The sequence below is a fragment of the Amblyomma mixtum genome, chromosome 8 (genome assembly GCF_055824585.1).
Source record: "Amblyomma mixtum isolate Tamu chromosome 8, ASM5582458v1, whole genome shotgun sequence".
NCBI classification, from domain to species: domain Eukaryota; kingdom Metazoa; phylum Arthropoda; class Arachnida; order Ixodida; family Ixodidae; genus Amblyomma; species Amblyomma mixtum.
Genome location: NC_143019.1, coordinates 6,584,288 through 6,598,680, shown reverse-complemented (window position 1 = coordinate 6,598,680; position 14,393 = coordinate 6,584,288). Strand labels below are relative to the sequence as shown.

At 50.3% G+C, this 14,393-nt stretch overlaps 1 protein-coding gene and 1 pseudogene across 1 annotated transcript in view; both read right to left on the bottom strand.

The window, feature by feature from the left end:
* The window catches only part of LOC149331215 (endothelin-converting enzyme 2-like), a 32,957-nt gene extending 22,266 nt beyond the window's left edge, over positions 1-10,691 (bottom strand). Inside the window, exons 1-5 of the mRNA XM_089555908.1 lie at positions 10,662-10,691; positions 8,381-8,637; positions 6,965-7,274; positions 3,369-3,674; positions 859-1,074 (exon numbers count right to left, since the gene is read on the bottom strand). Of these exons, the coding sequence (XP_089412034.1) occupies positions 859-1,074; positions 3,369-3,674; positions 6,965-7,274; positions 8,381-8,637; positions 10,662-10,691 (1,119 nt within the window). The remainder of the gene's footprint in view (positions 1-858; positions 1,075-3,368; positions 3,675-6,964; positions 7,275-8,380; positions 8,638-10,661) is intronic.
* A 391-nt stretch (positions 10,692-11,082) lies between these two features.
* On the bottom strand, positions 11,083-12,954 carry LOC149331214 (uncharacterized; annotated as a pseudogene).
* Between the last annotated feature and the right edge of the window lie 1,439 nt (positions 12,955-14,393).

Below are 14,393 nucleotides of genomic sequence, written 5' to 3'. Positions count from 1 at the left end.
CAAACTTCTGTCCATAACCTTCTGTCGACAACGATGAGGCATTAAAGGCTCTCGCCTTAATACATTGTTGAGAAGCGTCACGATCACAAACTAGGTCATTGTAGCTAGAAAGATGTGTTCAGCCGAATGGGATGATGAGTAGTTATGAAGCAAGCAGAAGCACCATACTATACCCACAAAAGATACACAACGCCACGAAAAGCCTGCCGCTGAGGCATTGGGTAGCGGTCGTGTCGGTTGTAAGTGTATGAGGGGGGTGGGGGGACATTTTGCGTTATCCAGTGATAGAGGCATCGAAATTTATTTTTCAGAAATCTCAGTTTCTCCTAACTACGACTGCTGATTCGAAAGTAAAATGGCGGCAGCTGCCTCTCGTTCCTAGCACAACCACCACCTTTGTCGTGCCTTTTGCAGCTTTGTTGGCAACATCGTCATTGTAAGGTATAATTTAAACCATTTTGTTTTTGACCAAGCCAGCTTTGAAGATATCGTGAAGTAGCATTCGGAAGAAAGTGAAAAGTAACTTAGGAAAACTGTTGGTGCAGCACCTTTCCATATTTATTAGCAGCAGTAGTAGTAGTAGTAGTAGTAGTAGTAGTAGTAGTAGAAGTAGTCGAGCCGGAGGCGGTAGTAATAGCGGAGCAGCAGCATTTTAGTAGAAGCAGTATAGCATTAGTAGTAGCAGCAGTAGCAGTGGCACTAGCAGTAGCGGTCATGCCTGTACTAGCGTAGCACTAGTAATCTTAGTAGTAGCAGTATCAATTATACTAGTAGCAGGAACTGCAGCAGCAGCGGTAGCAGAGAAACAACCGCTTCTAGTACTAGCAGAAGTGGGCCTCAAATCGCCCTATGTCGCACCAAATCTCCGGCGGCCTTTTCGAAGGCAGTGACATTCAAATGTCGCTCCTCGATGGTCATCATCTCGTCGAAGGTGATCTCGTTGGTGGAGTTGGAGTCGCGCCTGAAGTTGCGGACCAGCATGTCGAAGTACTGGCTGTAGGCGGTTTTGTCCCGTAGCTTCCGATATCGACGCTGCAGAAGGATCTTGCTGAGCGGCGACGGGTTTACCTTGACCTGCGAGCACATTACTCATGATTGTTTGGTTTGGTTTGATTTCTGGGGTTTAACGTCCCAAAGCGACTGAGGCTATGAGAGACGCCGTAGTGGATTGTGGTTAGACGGCCAGAAAAACTGTACAGCTGTACACCCCAATCTGCAGTCAGTTCACATTAGTAGACTGCCTTTGAAAAGCGCTAAATATACCGGGTGTCACACAATAAAAATAGACTTTTTGAGTTTGAAAAGCGCTTTTTTCGCCATAGCATTAGCAGCGGTGTAGTACATCAGAATGCAGCTAATATGTCCCAAGAGCAGGCTGTTAACTAATATTGATTAACATTTTAACTGTTAAAGGCTTCTTAGTTATCGAGATGCGTGTAGCCGACGGTAAGTAATACCCATATCAGTTTTTAGAATTTTGTAAAAGCGGTTACCGTCGGCGCCGTGGCCCAACGAATTTTATCTATTTCGACGAGTTACGTGGACTGGAGAGGTTGCTTTGGTCGCAAGCTTCTCGAAAGCACATGCATTTTGACGCGATGTGCAGAGATTTCGTTGGGCCACAGCACCGAGGGTAGCCTCTTTTTCGAAATTCTAAAAACTGATATGGATACTACTTACGGTGGGCTACACGCCCCTCGGTAATCAAGGAGCTTAGCAACGATACTTAAAAAGTATTCAATATTAGTTAACCAACCTACTATAGTTAGCAAAACTTAGCTATATTGTGATGTGCTACAGCATTGCAGTACTATGCCAAAAAAGCGCTCTTTTAACTTAAAAAGCCGATTTTTAAAAAAATTTGTAAAGTCTTAGGTGAAACACTCTGTATAAATTTGCTACAAAGTACACTTTCTTGAGCGACAGCAAAGTGCGAAAACTGGATGCGTGGGCCCACTCACCACTTTCCACCACTGGCAGCGATGATGAATTTGATGCTTAAACTGGATTTCGCTAGCGTGTTTAACGAGATGAATAAGCTATTTGTATTTGAGTAATGTGCAGGTCTCGTCAAGCTTACAGAAGGCTTTTTGCCTACTCTCACTGCATAAATATGTACCACGTGATGTCGGAATAAATTTATGACTGAATTATGAATGTTCTGCGATATCCGTACGTTGAGGACTTTGGGGGTAGATTGTGCATTTGCCTGGCTCGCCGTAGCTATCTCCTGGCTGCAGCGCCAAAGAAACGGCTGGGTCTTCAGTATAGTTGAACAGCTATGTACTCTTATAGATGCATAACATTTAAAACAGCTATGTAGTCTTATAAATGCATAGCTTTTATAGAGCTTCCGGAGTACCACCGACGACGGCAATTGCAGGATGGGCTTTAGGGACAAAGAGGATATTTGTACGCCGACTACACGTTGCTGCCGAGTGTGGACTGAGGAGGAAACCTTCCCCGAAACGCCGCAACCGTGGTGCAGTAGGGCACTCGCACTTTTTTCACCTCCTTTTCCACGAGTCTAGCTGAGAGCCAGCCCGTGTGTCCGGCTCTTGGACAGAAGTTCTCAGCGGCAATTTCCCGTACAGGCGCCATACCTTTTGCTGGACATGTCTGTCGTTACATGCCGGACAATACAAATCTGTCAGCACAGTGCTACGGATTGGCTGTGCAAAAGTTAAGCATCCAGAGAGTATTAATTACCAAGTAACAACCACATGAGCGCATTCATACGTAGGCAAAGGAAGGCTATAAGCCTTTCTTGTGGGACCAATGCCTATGTGGTCCAGTCGCTCTAGCAGCTAAGCTAACCTGGAGGGCTAGGAGATTGTACCGCAGCGGTGGCCTAGTGGTCTAAGCATCCGCCTGGCATGCGGGAGGTGCGGGGTTCGATCCCCAGTGCCGCCGGGCACCCACCGGTTATACAATGGGTACAGGCTTCCCCCTGGTCTGGTGCTCGGATTATTTAGGATGAAATGCCTGGATATTTGGTCTTTGAACCCACCTTCAGCAACCGAAAAACACCTTGTGCCATGGCGCTCTTTGGCCACAGATGCCCTTGCGCCATAAAAATCTATCATCATCAACAGGGCTAGGAGATGGCACGGCGGGAATTAACCGATCTGCACCATGATGCGGGAACATTAGAGTAGCGATATCCTCCTATCGGGAGTAGGAAGAAACAGCTGTACGACTAAAAAGAGAAGCTATACAGTTTTCTCAGAACGTTCGCATCATGGCTTGCAAGTGGACGTCAATGCGTTGCTCATCGCTTGATTGAAACCAACTCCTCTGCGGGGCTAATTAAATCCTTGTAGCGAAAAAAATCGATTTTATCGCCAATGCATTTGCCGCCCGCGTACCTGCTTGCCCCTGGCGACGTCATCGAGGACAGCGAACTCCAAGATGCTGGGCCAGCCCACCTGCGTCGCGAGTACCACCATGGCCCGCAGGACGTCCACGACGGCGGTCGACGGTGTCGGCCAGTGGATGCCGGCGTCGTCCAGCACGTCCACCACGGTGGCCACGTTGTCGGTACCAGCCATCATGACGTCCTCGCAGGACTTGTAGAAGCGCCACGTCCTCTGCAGCTCGTTCTGGCCCGTGGCGATCAGGCTCGCGTTCTGCGCAGGCCGCGTTATGTCGTCCCGGTGGCGGAGGATGGCTTCCTGAGAGTGGTGCAGTCCCAAACAGCGTACTATCACCGTTATTGCCCCCGAAGCACGCTTGGACCGGGAACATTTAGGAACTAAGGGCAGATCTGACGGCCGATGGCCTCATTACATATATTGTTGAAGAGCATTCAGGCCACATCGTACGACTCTTATCCACAGCAGTTAAAGGAGCGCTGTATGAGTAACTATCATTTTATGGGTATGGTGTTTAATGGGCATATGAAACGTGGTGCTCATGTGACCGCTGACAATAGGTTACGGACCTTGATCTTTGACGTCGGGGTGGAGACAGAACAGCTGACCCTGTTAAACTTCCGGCGGCTACAGCGTCCTTGTGCCGAGCACTAGTTAAGGCGTCGTTAAGCAAGCGAACAGGCTCTGACGCCTTGCTCCTAGTCATCGCTTTCACTTCTTAGAATAGTGGAAGCGAAATGGCTGACGGCATGTTGTAACTGACTCTTTGCGGGATCCTATCTGCTCTGATCACTTTAGTACCTTACGGCCACTGACGATTGATTTCTAACCAGGCAATTATCGTTCAAATATGCGACATAATTAAATATGGGCTGCGTTCACTCAGCCAGAACGCGCCTCATTCCAGCTAATCAACGTCTGCTTTGCAACTTCGACAGACCGATAAGCAGATCCTTTTGGCCTTTTTTTTCTGGCGCTCCACCAAAACAAAAAGCGAGACGAGAGGACAGCAATAAGATCACACTTCAATGTCAGAATGAAGCAATACGCAGAACAGAAAATTTTGCTGTGCAAGCAGCGCTTCATAAGGCGTTTAGCATTCGCGCCCTCCATATCTAAGATGGCTATTTCATACCCAGCCTTCGGTGAGGCTTGCAAGACCAAGGTCGCCCTTGCAAAGCTCCCTGAAGGCTCAAGTGGAGGACACGGTAGGAAACTGACAAGTCCACTGAATTTATTTCAATTGATTTCGTTGCCACATGCCAGCGTAGGCAGGTAGCTCACAACCCAGTGAGCAGGTCGCCAGATCCTTTGGCGGCCAGGTTGTGATTGATGACTACGTGAAGTGACCTCTCTCTCGACCGACCATCAACTGGCACCTGCCACTGGAGGCAGTTTGGGAGCAATCCGGTGGGCAGGTTGTGACGACATCGTATTGTCACGTGACCTTGGTGGCAGGCGGGCCACCTGCTTTTCTCGACCCGCCGACGCCGGGTTGGCCCCCGAACGTGACCGTTAACGCTATCACGTTAGAAGCTGGTTGAGACGCTCTCTTCGAAACAATCGACAATGGCTTCATCGCCGGCATTCTAATGCGATAAAATTGCCGGTCTCGTCCTCGAGGAAAGCTGACGTTCGTCAGTCCGTGTCACGAAAAAGAAAGTGGCCCACTTGGAAACCTGCCCCAAGGGTTGTGGCTAGCCTGCCTTCGGTGGAAGGTGGTAGTTAAAACAATGATTTGTCAAGAGAGGTTACGTGACCTTCTGATGTTATGGCCAGGCCAAGAAACAGACAGTCTCTCGAAGAACTAACTGGGCAGAAATAAGCATTAGGAGAGCTTGGAAAGAACAGCCTGGGTCTCAGAAGCGCTCCATCAGGCGCTGTGTTTGAAACAGCCGCTTACCGTGGTGGTGGTAGCGCACAGATTAACCGCTACACAACACTGCGCCAGTAGTCGCATGAGCGACTGCCCGCGATCTATGAATTCGACGCATTTTAAAGAACCTTCGCCGAAATGAAAACATTAGTCTAGCGGGAATTGAACCATTGCCCTCTTGCGTAGTGACCCGGCCGCCCTACGGATACACCACTGAAGAGCGTTCGTCTAGCCTAAGCTAAAGGAAAGGAGTACTTGCGCGGGAGGGGTCTCTAATCCTATTGCAATGCACTTTTAAATGTAGGCTAAGCTTCACCAAGTTTTAATGCGAAAGCATTACTAGTCCCATTACGAGAAAAGCCGGAGGCGTGTGTGTGTTGGTGTGCGTACTCGCAAATGGCACAAAAATTCCAGCGATGGCAAGAAAAGTAAGGTGACGTCATCAAGTAGCCGTATGACTCGCAAAGCAAGCCGAGCACTGCCATTTCAGGCAGTCATATTTAGGTCGTTGGTCTCTAGTATATACTCCCACTGGCCAACGTCAGTCTGGCGCCAGTTTTCCTGACAACATTCGTACCAGAATTGTGACGCCACCATTTGTCGCGCAACGTTCGGCGTGATGTCATACGATTTCTGGTTGCGTATAGCTTACAAGTGTTAGTCAAGTTGGAGGCTAGCTTGCGACAGGGGTTCGAACCGACGACATGTGCACCTTCAGCTGTATGCTTTCCCAGTCTCTACGCCTCTTCCCTTAAGGCGCGGTGTAGGTGTCCACCGAGATGTGAGCCTATAGTTACTGCGTTATTCTTTTTCCTCAAAAAAAAAAAAATCGTATCAAAATTGTTATGCAACTGTCCGTCGTAGAGCGTTCCGGGCGGTGTCATACGCACCCCTGCTTTTGTAGGCGTTGCTTGTGTGGGTGGGTGTCAGTGCACTCAAGGACAGTAGTGCTTTCAGATTCAAACACGTAAGCACTCTCAAGTGCCTCTGGCGAGTTCTTTCGTACCCAGAAATTCTAGATAGAACCCTTTTTGAGCGGGAAACCGCCTATGAACGCAGTTTTGTCATATAAAGTCGGATTTCACTGTAGTAATCAATATATCAGCAGATCACTCGACGGCGGTCACGTTATTTTTTTTCCGATTAACCTTTTTGTTGTCGTCAAAACCATTCCTCATTGGTTTTCTGTGGCAGCCTTAACTGTTCGATGCAATCTACGGAAACTATTTTAAAAGAAAGCTTTTGCTACATATCAAAAGAATAAACCATTACCTTCAATAATTCTATAATAATCTGTTACAATTTTAAAATTTTCAAAATTTTTGCCCCAATGTTTGACATGATATACCAGCTGAAAACTAGCGTGGTGGCGGGGCTGGCGAGTGAAAAACTGATTTGATCGCTTGTAACATTAGGTTTATGTATGTGATCAGTTTGGACAATACAGCTGCCTGTCAAGACAAAGGGGGCAAATCCGTGCATTGACAATAATATTTTTCCCACGAGGGATTCATCTATCAGGAAATAACACCAGTACTTGCACGAAGTCCACGCGAAGTCCAGCGCCCACCTTATAAGGACACTCACTATTCATTATTTATGATCTTAGAGGACGTGTTTTACCGAGTTTGCCAGCATGGAATTAAAATACACAGTAATTAAACCCGGACTTTAACTGTGAGGCGTAGACCGCCGCTGTGCTTGTAGTTCGCACCTCGAGGACGGACAAGTTCTTGGGGTTCGAATACCGTCCGCACACGTATTGGCCGAAGTCTTCGCACGGGTCTACGGACATGTCCATGCTGTCGAGCAGGGCTTTGCTGTAGCGGCGGCATCCCTCGGTCTGGCACGAGGGGTCGGATTTGTGCGTCTGACGGTTTTGAAGCATGAGGGTTGTGACGACCACGACGAGCAAGACGCCAACGCAGCAGGACGCCGCCACCAGTTCCGGTCGGCTGCAGGCTGCGCGCGGCGAAGACTTGGGACCCTTGTTGCCTTGTGCAGATAAGGGGGGGACAACAGGCCTGCGTATGCGGGAAATATCAAGCATTACGCTGTAAAGTGGACGGTGGTCGGTATTGTATTGGAGAAGTTTTGTGGTGTATGGCGTTGATCTCACGGCCTAAATGGACTCGGGGTCGAATACAAATTGGCCTGTTTCTATAGGTTACTGCGTTTTAATGGCGAGACGCCTGCTTTCAATTAAAACGGAGCTACTGTAACTGCCATAGGTTTCTCTCGCAAGAATACCGCAGTCACATCGACACGGTTCTTTTCTCTCCGATCTCAAGGGCCTGGGCACAGCGGTGCTCACATCGTACAATCTAAACAAAAAGAAGTAGAAAGGAAGTAAGTTGTGCTTAAGCGCACTGCCTCTATTGAAAGGTACTGTGCTAGAGATCCCTTATTCCTTTTTACTCTATTCACATTATTACTCTATTCGCATCCTGGTAGTGATCACGTACTCGTCGGTTTTGACGTCGCGAATTTGAATCCACTGGTGGAAAAAAGGGCCACATTTTTGTCCAATGTTTCTGAGAAAATATTCCTTCTTTTGCTGCGAACACATCAGTACATCCAGGAAGAACCATAAAATCAACTCCTACTAAGACCAAGAATTGCACGGTTCTTTCCTCGGGGCCCCTTTTAAGGTCCTATGACATGAAATTTCTAATATTCATGACGGATATAATTAATTTGTTCAGCGAACAAGGATGCCACTGACGAATAACGTGTAATGAGAACTCAACAAAATACTGGCTTCTTACGTCAGTCTCTTGGAAAAAAAGCCGTCAGGAACATTACTCGCAAAATAAAATCCAGCTACAATCAATACTTGAGCTCCGTTCCGCAGCCAGGCTGCTTCTCAGGCAATCTGCAGACTTACAATGTCCACTCACGCTTCTGCTTCAGTACTAGGCCACAGGGAGGCAGCAGACTTGCAGCCGTATCTCCGGCCGACACTTAGGCTGATACGCAGGTACTGTATAGACTTCTTACGATTGTCACTAGTCATCATAAAGTCCTCTTCGAGCATAGTGCGTATTGTCTGGATACCCATGCATTGCACTCCAGTTCTCTACTGGCCCAGAGGGAGCCTACAGAATTGTGGTCGCCATTCACTACTCACGCTGCGGTCCCTGCCCGGGGTACTTCCATGGGCACGAGGGTTGTCCCCGGCTGCGTTTGGTGCTTCGATTGCTCTTGCGTGGAACCGGCCGCGTCCGTAGAGGGCAGCGTCAGAGTGGCCATGTCGGTGGGGCCCTTGTCGAGCGCGGTGGACACACCAGGCTTCTGCTTGGCCCGCCGGCTCTCCGCTTTGACCGCCTGGCGCTTGAGGTCGTCGACCAGGGCGGTGTACTGTGGATGCTGCTGCTGCCCGCGTTGCTGGAGATACGACACGGCACGTCTTCGCATTTTCGCTCAAATCAGTGCTTATTTCTCGTTCGCTTTTGCTTAAGGGTTTGCCGATAGTTTGAACTAAGTTTGGTTACGGTTTACGGTGGTTTAACGTTCCAAAGCGACTCAGGTTATGAGGGACGCCGCAGTGAAGGGCTCCATCAATTTCAACTACCTGGGGTTCTTCAACGTGCACTGACATAGCACCGTACACGGGCCTCTAGAATTGCTCCTTAATTGAAATTCGACCGCCGCGGCTGGGATCGAACGCACGTCTTTCGGGTCAGCAGCCGAGCGCCACAACCACTGAGCTACCGCGGCGGACTATAGTTCTAACTTAAATCATGCAACTGAAAGGTAGTATAGCACATATCTACTAGGCATGGAAAGGAAGCCAGCACATGTAAGATAAGGAGAGAGAAGGACAGGACGAGGGAGAGGCAGGAGTCCTTTAGGTGCAGTGCCGAGGGGCGGTGGGGAGGTGGCTGTGTGAGATGCTTCTGGACATCTGGCCTATCACTTCGTCTTTGAATTAAATTTGGCCGTGCCTCTCTTGTTGGGCTGGTACGTGGGGTTCTATTGGATGTACGCCTCTAGGAGGGTGCAGGTATGTGGGCTGGTCGTGGGAGGCGCATCTAGAAGGTAGCTTTGGGCGATGGATGGCGCTTCTCGTGGGTGAAGGTGGGTGAGGTGGGCTGTAGCGGTGAATCTAGGGTAGAGGCGAGTTGGTAGGCAGCCCCCTAGCTAGGGGGAGCTGTAGGGTGATGGCTGGGGCCCCAATACTTCAGGAGGGTGAAGGTTTGGTTTGGTTTATTGGAGTGTAATTTCCCAAAGCATCTCAGGCTATGAGGGACGCCATAGTGAAGGGCTCCAGATATTTCGACCACCAAGGGTTCTTTAACGTGAACTGACATCGCACAGTATACGGAGTGTGATGGTTGAATGTGGGCGCTCCTCGGGACTGGAGGTTTCACTTCAGCAGACGTCAAATTTCCGGGGTGGGAGCTGACGCTAGCAGTACTTTTGCAGGAAGAGTAACTGCTAAGAATTAAAATTATTTATATTATTCAAACTATTTGTACCATGTCGCTTGGATCACGACAGTCTCCCGATTGTGAAGGCAGTACTCAGTAAAACAGAAATAGACAATATTCAAGCTTATTGCGTAAATCAAGAAATTAGCCGAAAGCAATGGTTGGTCGAGGAGCATCGCCACTCGTAGCTCGCACTAATTACCGGGCATTCACCACAGCGCTCAGTTCAGGACATGACGACAAGCTGTGCAACGCGTTGCCTTGCCTAGCTGTTCATGCCGTCATTCTAGGTGATGTGCGAAGATAGCGTTCCTTGCGGTGTCGGCCACCTATAGGGTGCGTTCATAGCGCCTACTGCGTTAAACTGAAAACACCCGAGTCGACGCGCTCTGGCGTGGTGTGACGCCCAACCTTGCATTTCCGGAGGACGTAATGCAAACAGCTCTCGCCTTGGAATGGTACAGCGGAAAGCGTTTATGTAAACCATGGTGCGTCTGTACGCAAATAGAGAGTCGTGAGGGGACTGAAACAGTGAAATGAGTGAGCGAAATGGGACTTAATTTGAATTTCTTGTACCCCATCTTAAACAGAGTGCTATGGTCTTGCCAACCTCACAAGTAAGGAGGAGGAAGAGCCTTCTCAGCAAGCGAGCACGACAGACGACACAAAGTAGTCCTATCGGTCGAGGGAGGAGCTAGTGCGAGAGACATGAGCGCGCACTTTATAAGACTAAGGAATTCGCAATTCAATGGCTTGCCCGCCGATTTCCTTCGAGTCTGTTCCTTACTCGATAGAAAAGGAGCAGCTCAGCTATGGTAGCCAGTTGGGCTATCAGGTGAAACTTGAAGGGCGCAGAGGGCAGGAGGAGAACTCAAAAACATGGACTGGGCCCCTTTGACTCACGCTTAAGTATTGCACTGGCCCGCGTGCCACGGAGCTTAGTGGCTGCCCTGATGAAGCGCTGAGCATCGCACTCACCGTTGATTTGGTCGACTTTTTTGACGGCATGGCGGGGCGGCAAAGGTGAAGTCTTCCTGTCCGAGGCGGGTCCCGTCCTGGCGTCAGCTGGAGCTGGAATCGAAAATGCATAGTGTTGGAAGATTCCACAGAAACATCTAGCCTTATGTTTTTCGTCCAACTAGCTGTTCTCAGGCACGGTGCATTATACTACGTCCCATGAACGTGGACAGTTTTACTTTGCACCCATATCATACCACGGCGCACACCAGAACATTAAGGCGGCTGCTGGAACGTGTAGAAGAGTAGCTGGTGTACCGAAACGCGACTCAGACGGCATCGGTACTCGCTGGAAGCTGGTGGTGGAAAGCATTTATTTAGGACTAGGGAGAGTGGGGACTGGCCTTAAGGGCCAGCCCCTTAAAAATTCTAGGAGAAGCCCCTAGACCGGGACCCCTGTGGCTTCCGCGGCAGCTCGGGCTCTAGCGACGAGGGCTTTTTGGCACTCTAACGTAGAGCAGCCCAGAGCAGGGCAGCCTTCCAGCTCTCTCGGGTAGGTGAAGGGAAAAGGGGGTAAGCAGGGTTAGAGGGGCATGCCCACACCATGTGGTACACGTCCGAGAACGCGCATCCGCAATGCGGGCACTCCCCATTAAAAGTCGGATTAAAATATTGCAGCACTGCCCGGCATAGTACCGTGTTGGTATACAAGCGAAGGAGCCAACGCTCTTCGCTTTTGGTTAGCCCTTTCGCAGGGGGATGAAAGCGGCTATGCAGTGCTTGATAACATTGAATAATTTGTAGGTGATAGCCGGATTAGGTTCTGGTACCTCAGGCGGCGAGTGTCGAGGTGATGTGCGGTGGTTGAGCGCGTGGGCTGAGGCGTCTGCAGCCTCGTTGCCCTCTAGTCCCGCATGCGCTGGCGTCCAGATGATGACACGTGTGCTTGGGCGATCCTGGTACTCGCATCTAAGTAAATTTTGGCTGCGCGTTGGGATATGCTTCCTTGTTGAAGATTTCGACAGGCTTTCTGGGGGTCGGTAATGATAACCCGGGAGCCTGGTTATGCAGCGGCGAGTGCTATGGTGACCTCCTCCGCGTGTGTAATGTTGGGGGCACGGAAAGTGAGTCCCTGAACGTACGTATTTTGATGGATTTCTGCGGCCGTATACCATCCCCCGTGGTGTGGGCCAGCAGCATCCGTGTAGAAGACTCCGTAGCGAGAGGCGTAGCGGTCGTTAAGGGCCGTCACGCGCGCGGTTCAACGGCCGTCGTGAGTCTCCTTTGTCATGTTCTGTGGTTTTGTGGTTTTGTGGGGTTTAACGTCCCAAAGCGACTAAGGCTATGAGAGACGCCGTAGTGAAGGGCTCCGGAAATTTCGACCACCTGGGGTTCTTTAACGTGCACTGACATCGCACAGCACACGGGCCTCTAGAATTTCTCCTCCAAAGAAATTCTAGCCGCCGCGGCCGGGATCGAACCCGCATCTTTTGGGCCAGCAGCCGAGCACCATAGCCACTGAGCCTTTGTCATGTTCTGTGGCAGAGGTTGGACCTGTAGCACGCGGCGCCAGTCCTCTGGAACCGTGGTCCTTTCCTCTGCATGCGCTTTGTAGGCAATGTGCAGCCGGTTTAGGAGGCTGTTGCCGGCTGAGGATTTCTTCAACCGAAAGTACTGATTATTTAAGTGCGCCTGGCGTAGCTCCGCAAAGGTGTTGGTGATCCCGAGATCGATGAGCCGTTGATTGGACGTCATTATGGGGAGGTCGAGGGCGCGCTTATAGATTTTGCGAAGGATCACCTCTAGGGCGTTCTCGTCACATTTCCGCAAGTGGAGATAGGGTGCCGAATAGCTGGTTACAAATGCATTCGCCAGCCTCAGGACGTGTTTGCAGTGTAAACCCCCCCCCCCCCCTTCCTCCCTCCCGTTTGTTAGATACCCGGGGGACCATGCGGCCCACCTGGTCTCCAATCTTGCGGAGCTTTTCCAGCGTTGTACCGATCTTGCGGTTGCGGTGAATAAAGAGTCCCAACACTCTCACCTCATCCTGTTCAAAGATGGGGCCACTAGCACGGAAGAGGTCGATTTTGGCGATGCACTTCGGGTTGGGCCGAAGGTGCACGAATTCTGATTTGGTCGGGGAGCATTCCATGCCACAGCGGCGAACGTATGCGTCCACGATAGCCACCGCTTGTTGCAGGTTGGCCTCGATCTGTCCCAACGACCCATGTGATGACCAGAGCGTAATGTCGTCGGCATACAGGGCATGTCTGGTGCCTGGGACATCATTAAGCAGTTAGGCGAGGTGAGCCATGGCGATATTGAAGAGGAAGGGAGACAGGACTGCTCCCTGTGGAGTTCCTCTGGTACCTAGAGGGTACGGGCCATACTCCTGATCTTGGATACGTATATAGGTTTGCCGATCAGTGAGGAATTGTCTGATGTACCTAAACGTCTTGTGGCCACAATTCGTCTGGGACAAATGTGTGAGGATGATGTCGTGGGTCACGTTGTCAAACGCCGCCTTCAGGTGCAAGGCGAGAACCACCTTGTCGTCACTGGGGTGTTCGACCGCATCCGAAAATTCCTTGTGTGATTGCAGCAGAACATCCTGCGCGGATCGGTGTGTGCGTAATCGGAACCTAGCATCCGCAAAGGTGTGTTTGGATTTAGATATGTTGAAAGTCTGTCTCTGACAAAAGTTTCCATTGACAACACATACCCCTTCGGCCATAATGTATACCTCAACCACACAATGAGGAAGGAACAGAACAGAAAGTCATTTCCTTTCTTCAAAACCAATTTTCAATTTCACTGGGGAGAAAATTGCCACAATAATGGCCACAATCTTAGTGTATACCTAAAGCTCACAATGAGGAAGGAAAAGAACAGAAAGTACAAGATAGCAGAAGGAAAGAATCAAACAATGGAGTAGACAGCTCTGGTATAATTTAGATCAACTGGGGCTCTGCAAGCTCCCGTAACGTCGCTGACGACATTCGCGTCCTTTGAATTTCGCTTCCTCTGAAGTTCGATCGCCGGACAGCGATTTCGATTCCGCTACGTTCTGCTCAGCAACCGAACACCATGGCCTCTGAGCCTGCGAAGCTGGTCCGCGTCCAATCATTTGATCGTTCGCGAAACTCCAATTTGTTTACGCCCGCCAAAACACAAAGTGAGTGGGGACTGGCCTTAAGGAACAGCCCCTTACAAATTCTAGGATGGGTTCCTAGGCCCGGACCCCTGCGGCTCCGCGGCAGCTCGAGCCTCGGCCACGAGAGCTCGTTGGCTCTCTAAGGTAAAACAAACGTGGCTGCTTCGTGTAAATACCGAAATTCAAGAACGGTCGGCGTCGCGACAGCCTACGTCAGCGGCACTGCCCCGATGCCTTCTTGGGCGTAAGCTCACCAGTAACAGCAGCAGCCACTCCTGAGGCACTCTCAGCAGAAACGACGTGGTCCCCAGGCGGATGGAGCGTTTGGAGTCCTCGACGTACGTGCGAAAACGGAGCTGGTCCGGGACGCTCTGGACAACAGTGCCGAAGTCAGGGAACCGCAGGGAACCAAGAACGCTGAACTGTCACGAGCAGCCTTCTTCTTCTTCTGTTCTTTGAAGGCTAGCACGTGGCGGTTGGCTGCATCGCGCGGATAATCGTCGGATCGCATGCCCCACGTGCAAACACAGCGCCTACATCCTAGGTATAGTTCACTATAATCGTAGGCCAGTGTGTAGAAATTGGCCAGGTTGTTGACG